The sequence below is a fragment of the Cannabis sativa genome, chromosome 3, assembly GCF_029168945.1.
Source record: "Cannabis sativa cultivar Pink pepper isolate KNU-18-1 chromosome 3, ASM2916894v1, whole genome shotgun sequence".
NCBI classification, from domain to species: domain Eukaryota; kingdom Viridiplantae; phylum Streptophyta; class Magnoliopsida; order Rosales; family Cannabaceae; genus Cannabis; species Cannabis sativa.
In genome coordinates this window covers 35,225,619-35,236,102 of record NC_083603.1, presented here as the reverse complement: position 1 = coordinate 35,236,102, position 10,484 = coordinate 35,225,619, and the positions used below count along the sequence as shown (strand labels likewise).

The 10,484-nt window shown below is 32.8% G+C and overlaps 1 protein-coding gene across 1 annotated transcript; it reads left to right on the top strand.

The window, feature by feature from the left end:
- Window positions 1–226: 226 nt before the first annotated feature.
- LOC133036035 (uncharacterized) lies at window positions 227–1,922 on the top strand. Its single transcript, XM_061112507.1, has 4 exons — window positions 227–512; window positions 576–1,194; window positions 1,309–1,574; window positions 1,663–1,922. The coding sequence occupies exons 1-4, from the start codon at window positions 227–229 to the stop codon at window positions 1,920–1,922; spliced, it is 1,431 nt and encodes a 476-aa protein (XP_060968490.1).
- The last annotated feature ends 8,562 nt before the right edge of the window (window positions 1,923–10,484 follow it).

The following is a 10,484-nucleotide window of genomic DNA, read 5'->3' as shown; positions in this document are numbered from 1 at the left end:
TAATTTTGCATGATAATGATGCCACCTTTATTTCTGATATGCAAATGGATTTGGTTGACTAAAAAAGAAAAAGAATTGAAAATAATTCTTTTTCAGCCAATAATAATTCTATTTTTAAGGAAGTGGATATTGAAAATGAGCCTAATGATTTTTCTAATCAAGATGTTGTTGGTCTCCCAAAAAACGGCAGTTCGATGGGCCCTGGTTCCCAGGCCCACCAATCGATATGAGTACTATTGGTTGGAATTGCCATGGGCTTGGGAACCCATGGGCCATTCAATTCCTACAAGACATTTGTGTTGAAAAGAAGCCCAATTTTTTATTTCTTTGTGAAACTTTGTGTAGAAAGGATGTGGTGGACCGGGTGAAGTGTAAGTTGGGCTTTGAAAGTTCTTTAACTGTTGAAGCCCAAGGAAGAAAAGGTGGTCTTACTTTCTTTTGGAAATTTTCTGATGAAGCTCGGTTATTGAATTTCTCCAACAACCATATTGATCTTGAGATATCCCTCCCTGGCAAAATTCCATGGCGCTTAACTTGTTTTTATGGTGAACCCTAACGCTCTCTTCGACACACAGCATGGAATCTGCTCCGCTCAATTGCTGATGAATCACCTCTTCCTTGGTGTATTCTTGGCGATTTTAATAATATCACAACTCAGGATGATGTGAAGGGAGGCCGACCCTACCTCGATTCTCTGATCAATGGTTTCAACCTTGCGCTCCATGACTGCCAGCTTGGAGAACTTGACTGGAAAGGGTATCGGTTCACTTGGGAGAGAGGACGTGGGACCTCAGCTCACATTGAAATCAGGTTAGACAAGGCATTTGTGAATCATGATTGGTTTTTTTTATTTCCTGATGCGAAATTGTCAAACTGTGATTACTCTTCGTCTGATCATACTCCGTTGTTTCTTGAGCTTGAATCTGTGACCTTTACTAGCCTTGTGCGTTTATTTAGATATGAAAATGCTTGGTCTCGTGAGCCTTTGTGTTTTGAGCTTGTGAAAGATTGTTGGGCCGTGAATAGTCATTTATCCCTTGCTGAAAAGTTAAAATGTTGCAGCATTCTTTTATCTGAATGGGGTTTTGAGCTTCTCGGAAATTTCAAGAAAAGGTTGAAACAGAGTAAGAAGAAAATGGCAAAGCTGAAAGTGGATAATGGCGATTCTCACGATCATGATTTCTCTGCCGAACAGTGTAATTATTTTGAGATTTTAGCTCAACAGGAGATCTACTGGAAACAACGTTCAACATAGTTTTTGCTTCATGCGGGTGACAAGAATAGTAAGTATTTTTATACCACTGCCAGTACTCGCAGACGTACCAACCAAATTGTTCAACTGAAAAACTCTGATGATGTGTGGGTCAACTGGTCTTCGGGTCTTGATCAGGTTATCACTGATTATTTTCTTGCTCTCTATGCTACTGATGGTATTGATTGCAACTCTGTGGTACATGGTATATCTAGTTCTGTCACTGATGATCATAATGAAGCTCTCTTACAGCCGGTTACTCCTGAAGAAATAAAACAAGCTGTTTTTCAAATGCATCCTGATAAAGCTTCTGGTCCTGATGGTATGGGGCCTGGCTTTTATCAACATCACTGGGATACTTGTTGGTCCTGACATTGTTCAGCTTGTTACTAGTTTTTTTAAATTTGAAGATTTGCCTCCTGATATCAATGATACCATTCTTGTTTTGATTCCGAAAAATAAAAACTTTTCCACAATGGGTGATCTGCGTCCTATTGCTCTTTGCAATGTATCTTACAAGATTATTGCTAAATTCCTTGCGAATATAATGCGAAGCATGATTGATCAGATTATTTCTCCAACTCAAAGTGCTTTTATCCCCGGTAGGCTCATCTCTGATAACATTATGGTGGCGTTTGAGATCATGCATTACCTCAAGAGGAAAATATGAGGCAAAAAAGGCTATATGGCCTTGAAGCTTGATATGAGCAAGGCTTATGATAGAGTTGAATGGGGCTACTTGCAAGCTATAATGTGTCGAATGGGCTTTGCCAGCAAATGGATTAATCTTATCCTGAAATGTGTTACCTCGGTTAAATACTCTGTTATCCATAGTGGTCATATCATGGGCCCTATTATTTCTTCGCAAGGCATTCGTCAGGGCGATCCTTTGTCCACATATCTGTTTATTTTCTGTGCTGAGGGGTTTTCAAATCTTATTAAGAAGTATGAAACAGATAGGATCATCCATGGGTGTCGTGTGGCAAACGGGGCCCCCTCTATTACTCATATGCTCTTCGCTGATGACAGTTTTTTATTTTGCCAAGCCACCCCAAATGCTGCTAATAGTATGAATAGACTCCTTCACTCTTTTGAGCTTGCATCTGGTCAGCGTGTCAATGCATCCAAGTCTTCGATATTCTTCAGTCCTAACTCTGATGGTGTGGTCAAAACTCAAATATGCTCAACCCTTGGTATGCCTGAAGCTACTGAAGGCTCTTTCTACTTAGGACTGACGAACATTATTGGAAGAAAGAAGACTGTTATTCTTGGCTTTCTCAAGAATAAGATCATTAACCGCATAAATAGTTAGGATGGTAAGTTCCTTTCTCGTGCTGGTAAGGAAATTCTACTAAAGACTGTCATCCAATCTCTTCCAACATATGCCATGAGTGTGTTTCTGATCCCTCTGAAAATCTGCAATGATATTGAGAAACTTATGGCTAGCTTTTGGTAGAAAACAAAGAGTGCTAGTGGGCAAGGACTTAGGAGGTATGGGTTTTCGTCATCTCCATGATTTTAACCTTGCAATGCTTGCCAAACAAGGGTGGCGATTGTTATGCTCTGACTCATCCCTTGTTAGTCAAGTCTTTATAGCCAAGTACTACCCACGATCAGCTTTTCTGAATGCTGAACTCGGAAGTAACCCCAATTTTGTTTGGTGTAGTATTTGGAATGCTCAACACTTGGTACGGTCTGGTACTAGGAGGATCATTAGCACTGGTACTGCAACAAGAATTCTGGCTCATCCTTGGCTCCTTGATAATGGTAACCCTTTTGTATCCACCACTACTCCGGGTCTCGACCATTATACGGTCAACTCTCTTTTTCATGTGGATAATAGAAGTTGGGATGTCTCTCTTGTGCGAGATATGTTTAATGTCAGGGATGCTGACCTTATTCTAGGAATTCCCCTCAGTTTCTCTACTACTGATGATCAATGGGCCTGGGTTGGCGAGAAATCAGGCCATTATTCTGTCAAATCGGCCTACAATTTGCTGCAAAGTCAGAAGAACAACCGTTCTGGGGAAAACAATTCAGGCTTTTGGCGTAAACTGTGGCACCTCAAAATACCTCCTAAAGTGAAGAACTTTATGTGGCGGGCAGTCTCAAATTGTTGGAAATTATTTTACCAGGATCTTAGATCTACTCACAAGTATGTTTATTAACACCCTAAATATGAACTTTCTAAAACGATAAATTAAACACATATAAAGTTAAAGAAACCTTACATTGGGTGCAGCGGAATAATATGACTCCTTCCGTTCAGATATCTAGCCCTTGATTCCTTTCTGTAGCAGAGCATTATCAATATCTGAACCTGGATCTCTTTCTCTGAATCTTTGATGCTGAAACTCCTTTGCTGATGATCTTTCTTCACGATCTTCCTCACTATGATTGAGGTATCACTTGATGTGTGTGGGCACTACTCATACACTAAGGATTTCGAAATTATCAAGGAAGAAGAGAGAGAGAGTGGTCAGCTAAAGATAGGGAGAGACAAGGCTCAGTTTTTCTGAATAGAAAAAGTCAGAAGAAAAGTGTAATTTTCCTGAAGCCTTCACTATCTATTTATAGCATTCCTACTAGGGTTAGATTTGAATTATATGGCATTAAAATAATGAAAAAATCAGTTTAAATTTCCTACAAAAGTGGCTGGCCCTAAACTTAGTGGATTGGGCCTTGCTTTTTGCAATTTTGCAATTTTAACACCTTTTGTATCTGATTTTCTCAAAAATGTCAATTTCCTAATTCAACCATTTAAATGTCAATTCTAACTATTTAATAACTATAAATAATTATTAAATAATATTGTCATTTATCATATTTATTAATTGAACCATACAAAGTATCATAATTAACAAATATGCCCCTATAAACTCTTTCTTTACAATTTCGCCCTTACTTAGTGAAAAATTCACAAATAGACATAGTCTAATTTGAGAATTATAATTGATTAATCAAAACCAATTACATGAGTCTTACAAGCAATATTATCTCAACTAGTGGGGGGACCATGGGTCTATATAACCGAGCTTCCAATAAGTAGATCAAGAATTTAGCACTAAAATTCACTAACTTATTAATTCTTCGTTGAATCCACGCATAGAACTTAGAATTGCACTCTCAGTATATAGAATGCTCTATATGTTCCACCATATAGACACATCATTAGTTATCCATTGTTATAATCCTAATGTGATCAATGATCCTCTATATGAATGATCTACACTGTAAAGGGATTAAATTACCGTTACACCCTACAATGTATTTATTCCTTAAAACACTTGACCCCGTATAAATGATATTTCAGCTAATGTGAAATGAGTACTCCACCATTTATGTTCGTTTGGTCAAGCTCGAAGGAGATCATCCTTTGCTTACTATTCGCCAGATAGAAGCTATAGATTCCATGTTTATGATAGCGCTCCCACTCAATTGCACTACCGTGTTCCCAAAATGTACGTATCACCCTGACCTAAAAGTAGGCTTAACTAACAAATCAAAGAACACGAATAGCCTTTCAAGATTGAGCCTAATCATATCAGGATTAAGATCATTTGATCTAGGATCAACTAGGCGATATTGACTTGAATAGATATTACGGTAAGTTTAATAAATCTAAGTCAAAGTTCAATATCGGTCCCTTCCGATGCATACTCCATGCATCCAACCTGAGCTTTACTTTAACCAATGTTCTGGAAAGATCATAGTATTTCTCCAAATACAAGTAAACTCTTGTTGTAGATTATCATATCAGTAAAACCCTGTGTCTGATAAATCTAGGAAACTTTATTCACATAGTCATGTTTACTTTCCAATGTGTTGACGACACAATAAACAGGATCAAGTATGTGAAAAGGATTTCAGATGAATTTATACATTATGTACATATAATCATGAAATAAATCATGTGAACCATGCAACATTAAATGTTATTTACGATCTATATTAATAAGTAAATCGATTATATTGAAATGAGTTTTATTTAGGGCATAAAACCCAACAAACTCCCACTTGCACTAATATAAAACAAAAAGTGCGTTTCAAATAATCTCAACACCTTGATATACAAATCAAGTGTAGTAGTAGTAAACTCCTCGTAATAGGATCTGAAAGGTTGAATTAACCACAACCTTTTCTCCACCATTACTCTTCCTTTAATCACAAAATCATTGATAATGTGAAATTCCTCTCTATATGTCTACTCTCTTGGGATACTGGATTCTATACCTTTGGCAACTACTTTTGGTTAATCAGGAAATTAACACTAGTAGTTTAAGGCACTTTGGAATGGTGCCAACGATGTATAGAACTTTCCTTAGGCGAATAAGTAACTTTCTGCTGACTTTAACATTCGGTCTCTCTGGTAGACTTAGAGAATTCAGATAGGTTTTTACACTTCTCCAAAATCACTATTCCACCCCCAGAGTAACCACCATCTTATCAGAAAGATTTACTAGCACATAGGCAAATTTCGAAATCTGATATGGTGTAGTCTAAGAGTTTTAAACACAGCCTTATAGACTAACATATAGTTCCTCTTCTTAATCTTAGGATTTACTTGATTGTCTTCCAATGTTCTTCTCCTGGATTAATCTGATACCTACTCATTACTCCCACTCAACAGCAGATGTCTGGTCTAAGGCATACAAAAACATATCTAAGACCTCTCACTGTTGATGTAAGAAATTCTTTCATGGCTTTATGTTTTCTGGAATAGTTAAGACTTTTCCTTAGATAAATAAAATCTATACCTAAGAAGTTGTGAAGCTTCTATAGATTTCCATTAGAAAGAAAATGCTTCAGCATTTTACTAAAGTAAGTTGCTTGCATTAGAGTAAGTAATTACCAGGTATACCACAAGCCATAGGTTTAGATAAACTCAAACCTGTAATACTAGGAACAGGAAGTTTTGTTAAGTCCATTGAATAGACTTATAAACGAAAATTTCCTTTTATGTCCTTGTAATAGAAAACTTTAGGTTATTCCATGTGAATGGATTAAACCATAGTTCTATAGGCTTTCTTCTTAGTTTCTTATCTTGACAATCCATTACTTGTTTAAACTCACAATGGATTTTAATCACTAGTGTCTCCCAAGTCATAAGAAGGTGAGTTCCTAGAAACTCTCCCACTACGACAAGGTACCGCGAATTATGTCGAAGAAAACTAAATGGTATTAACCTCTTCGGTTGTGACAAGACAACAGAGGCAGTGGGATCATCATATGTTAAATAAGATGATAGAACACTTTTGGAATCAAGAATTAAATATCTCCTTTATTTGCTACTTGTTTTTCAGACTTAGTCATTTTCTTAGAAAAGTAGTATTTGTTTGAACAAACATTTTCTTATCTATTGACAATGGGATGGTCCACCCCTAATCACTTAGAATAGCTAACAAACCATGGTTAACAGTTCTAGCTTTTCTTAAGATTTTGATTAGGTCATCCATGAATCTAGTAATGATTTACATTAAGTACCCAACCATTACATCATTCTGAAATTGTATTACCATAGAAGGTCTTAGGCAACAACTAGTAACTAATCATCAATATGCAAATCGAAATTTCTGGGGAGGTAAGTTTGGATATAATTCAAAAATCAATTTAATGATCTTTGAACTGCATATCTACTAACTATTTCTCCACCCCTATCAGTTCGCAAGATCTTTAACCACATACCTTAATGGTGTTTAACCATTGCTAGAAATTAATGAAATTTTTCAAACATTTCAAATTTCTTTGCATAAGGTATAATCTAGAGTTATCGTTTTAAGAATACAACGAAAAACTCATATCCACCCCTGAATGTACATCCATCTGCGAATGAGATGAACTACTTTCAGTGGATATAGGCATATTAACTCTTTGCAGAGATTGATCTTGTCAAAACCACTATGAACAAGATACAAATGCCATAGATTAAAAAAATGTGGTAGTGTCTATGATGACATAGGTTTAGTTACATCAAAGAGTTCTTAGAATACTTCAAGTGGATCCTGGTCACAGAATACCTAACTCACATTCCATACAGTTTTAATCTATTAATAAAAGATGGATATTAAACACTTGAGAAAGTGTAACTGTATTGTATTCTGGAATTAGAAATTTAAGAAAATTTCTATTTGGAATCTAAAATTAAAGTCAAAGACTTAAATTCAACCAAATTTAATGAGTAATTCTTTCTTGGACCACCACTACTAATACAAACTCTAAGTCAGATTTGCCCATACAAGTAGGAGATTTCTAAGATTGAGGATTTATATCAATTGGGAATAGAATTTCGGGGTTATAATCATATGCGTCATTTAATTTCTTAAGAGAAAATATAATGACATGAAATGATTCATAGACCATTCATCCAATGATATGTTATTGAGCTAATTCGAAATGAATAAGCTAAGAGGAATTAGGATAATTTCGTTTAAAATAAGAATCCAACGATGCTTCGATTAGCGAAAGTCAAAGTAATCTTATTTATACAATCTTCTTGTTTCATATCGTAAAAATACTAGTCTAAGGTGTCATCAATTGATGAACAGCTAGATGTCGCATATGCAATATTTATCTTTCGAGATCTAACACTATTATGTATGTCTAATGGTGAAAATCCACTAGGGATTTATCTCATTAGATAAACAAGCCAAGTTAGACCAACAATGAAGATTCGAAATTAAACTACAACTTAATAACAGAAAATAACATGGTTCAATATAAATTCATACACAATTCAGAAATTATAAACATATAGCAAGTAGGAATGACTAGTGAAAATACTAAAACATACAATCCTAAACAATTTCCAAGGTTTTCAACAAACTGATACAGTGTCCCGGTAGGCGAGAGTAAAAGCATCATTTATTGAATAGAGTTGTCAGCTCATCTAAAATAGAAACCATTCTAGCAACCTTTTATTCGATCAAAATAAGAATCCAACGTTGTCCCGGTAGGCGAGAGTCAAGGTTATTCTCATTTTATGAGCCTCTACCATTGTTTCATGTTTCATAAGTTTATCTCTAAGTAGTCACCGTAGGGGAGAGTCTAATAGAGACGAAAACTTACAAAACACTTATCAAATGAAATCTTACGGTGTTAAATGCGTTCAACGAATAACCATCCATAGGGGGACGAAGTCTAGCGTCTCGAGGTTATATTGAAAACATTTAACTTTTGTAAGACCAACAATGGAGATCGAATATCTTAATAATAATCAAGCTCATTATTTAAAGTGAGTTGTATTTTCTTTGATTCTCTTTATTTAATTTATTTATTTTAAATATACATTTATTTAAAATTTCCAATTTAGAATGAAAAATTCTAAATATAAATTTTAATTTAATATTTATAAATTTTACTTAGATGAATAATTTCCATCTTAGTAATAATTTCCAATAAATATTTAGAAAAATATTCAATTTAAGTTGTTACAAAATTAATATAAATTAATTTACAACTCAAATTTAATATTCTATAAATATATATTGCATTTCGAAAAATTAAAGTATTTAAGAATACAATTTTCGAAAATGCATGTTAAAATAAAAAATTAATCCTGGAAAAATTATTCTAATTTAATGTTGGCCCAAAATTAATTAATAAAATTAATTTACAACAAAAAATATAATTTTCCTATTTAATTAAATATATAAGAAAAATTTCAAATATTTAAGTATGATGATGAAAATCAACTTAAATATTAATTTTCTATTTAATTAAATACACTAGAAAAATACTTCAAGCAAAAATATCATCTATCTAGATTTTCCTTTGACTAATTAATTCAATTTCTAATAATATACTTTAATTTAATTTATTTTAAATTAATCAATAAATGAAAAAATCATTGATTTAAGTTGATCCAAGAATTAATTAAAATAAATAATTAATTTACAACTTAATCTATTTTTCAAGATAAAATTCGAAATTCTAGCATTTAAGAAATGCAATTTCGAAAATTGATTAATAAAATAAAAAAATATATTTTGAAAATTATTTAAATTTAGTTGAAAAAATAAATTTCAACTAAAAATAATTTTCTATTTAATTAAATGTCATGAAAAAAGAAATATTTAAGTATGATGATAAAAATCAACTTAGATATTTAATTTTCAAATTAATTAAATGTATTAAATTCAAGAAATAAATAATTAAGTGTAGAGAAGGCTTAATTATTAATTTCTAGTTTAATACTAGGAAAAATATACTTAAAATAAATTGCACCAAAATTAATTAAATAATTAATTTCACAATTTATAATATTTTCCTATTTAATATTAGAAATAATAAGTAGTCTAGAAATAACTATCTAGAAAATATCTTATTTGACTAAGTATCTTTTCCACAAAATTTGAAAAAATATCTAATTTAAGTTGTATTAGAAAAAATCTAGAACTTAAATATTTTTCAAATTTAAATTTAATTAAATATCAAAAATTAAGTTGTAACCACTTAATTTGAAAATATTCTATTTTAAGTTAATATTCGAAAAGATATTAACTTAAAAAATATCTAAAGAATCTTAATAACCAATGCCTAAAATTCCTCAACTTAATTTTGAAATTTGAAATTCAAAAGATATTGCATTTAAGTTGGTATGTTGTAGATAACTAAATATCAACTTAAATAAGAATATTTAATGAAAAATTTAAATTAAGTTCCAGAAAGAATCTAGATGGTTATAATTCTATATTTAATTAAATACAAGAAAATACATATAGTTTAGCTTAGAATAAAAAATTCTTTAAACTATAATTTTCTTAAATTAATTTCAAAATAAATGAAATTAATTATGTTGCTAATCAATTTTATTAGGTTAAACTAGTGTAATTAACCTAGTACAGTTGTTCAAATCAGGCAAATGGGCCTTCACAATTGGGGTAGTTTGTGTGAGGGGGTGCTGGGTTCAGTATGTCGTACCCACTTCTATGGCTCCCAACTCTCACACAAGGCCCAAAAGAGAGGAATTTAACCTTAATAAGAACAACTGTTATTAATTGAATAGGCCCAAAAACTAAATGGGCCTAAATAAATTCTATCAATAACTATGATAATTTATTTTAGCAACATTAACCTATATGCATCTATAATAAAATTAAACACATAGGCTCACACAGACACACTTTGGATGGGTCCTATCATGTTGCTAGGTCATACACAGATGAAAGAAGATTGTAAATATACCTGTTACAAATTATTATCTTGATCAAGGGAGCCATCAGATCATTAGATC

What these genes read in the sequence shown, in the direction of transcription:
- LOC133036035 (XM_061112507.1), top strand. Translation starts at nt 227, where the DNA reads ATGAGTACTATTGGTTGGAATTGCCATGGGCTTGGGAACCCATGGGCC. An exon ending in CATGATTTCTCTGCCGAACA is followed by an intron (nt 1,195 to 1,308) that starts GTGTAATTATTT and finishes TACCACTGCCAG; the next exon opens with TACTCGCAGACGTACCAACC. An exon ending in TAAAGCTTCTGGTCCTGATG is followed by an intron (nt 1,575 to 1,662) that starts GTATGGGGCCTG and finishes TTAAATTTGAAG; the next exon opens with ATTTGCCTCCTGATATCAAT.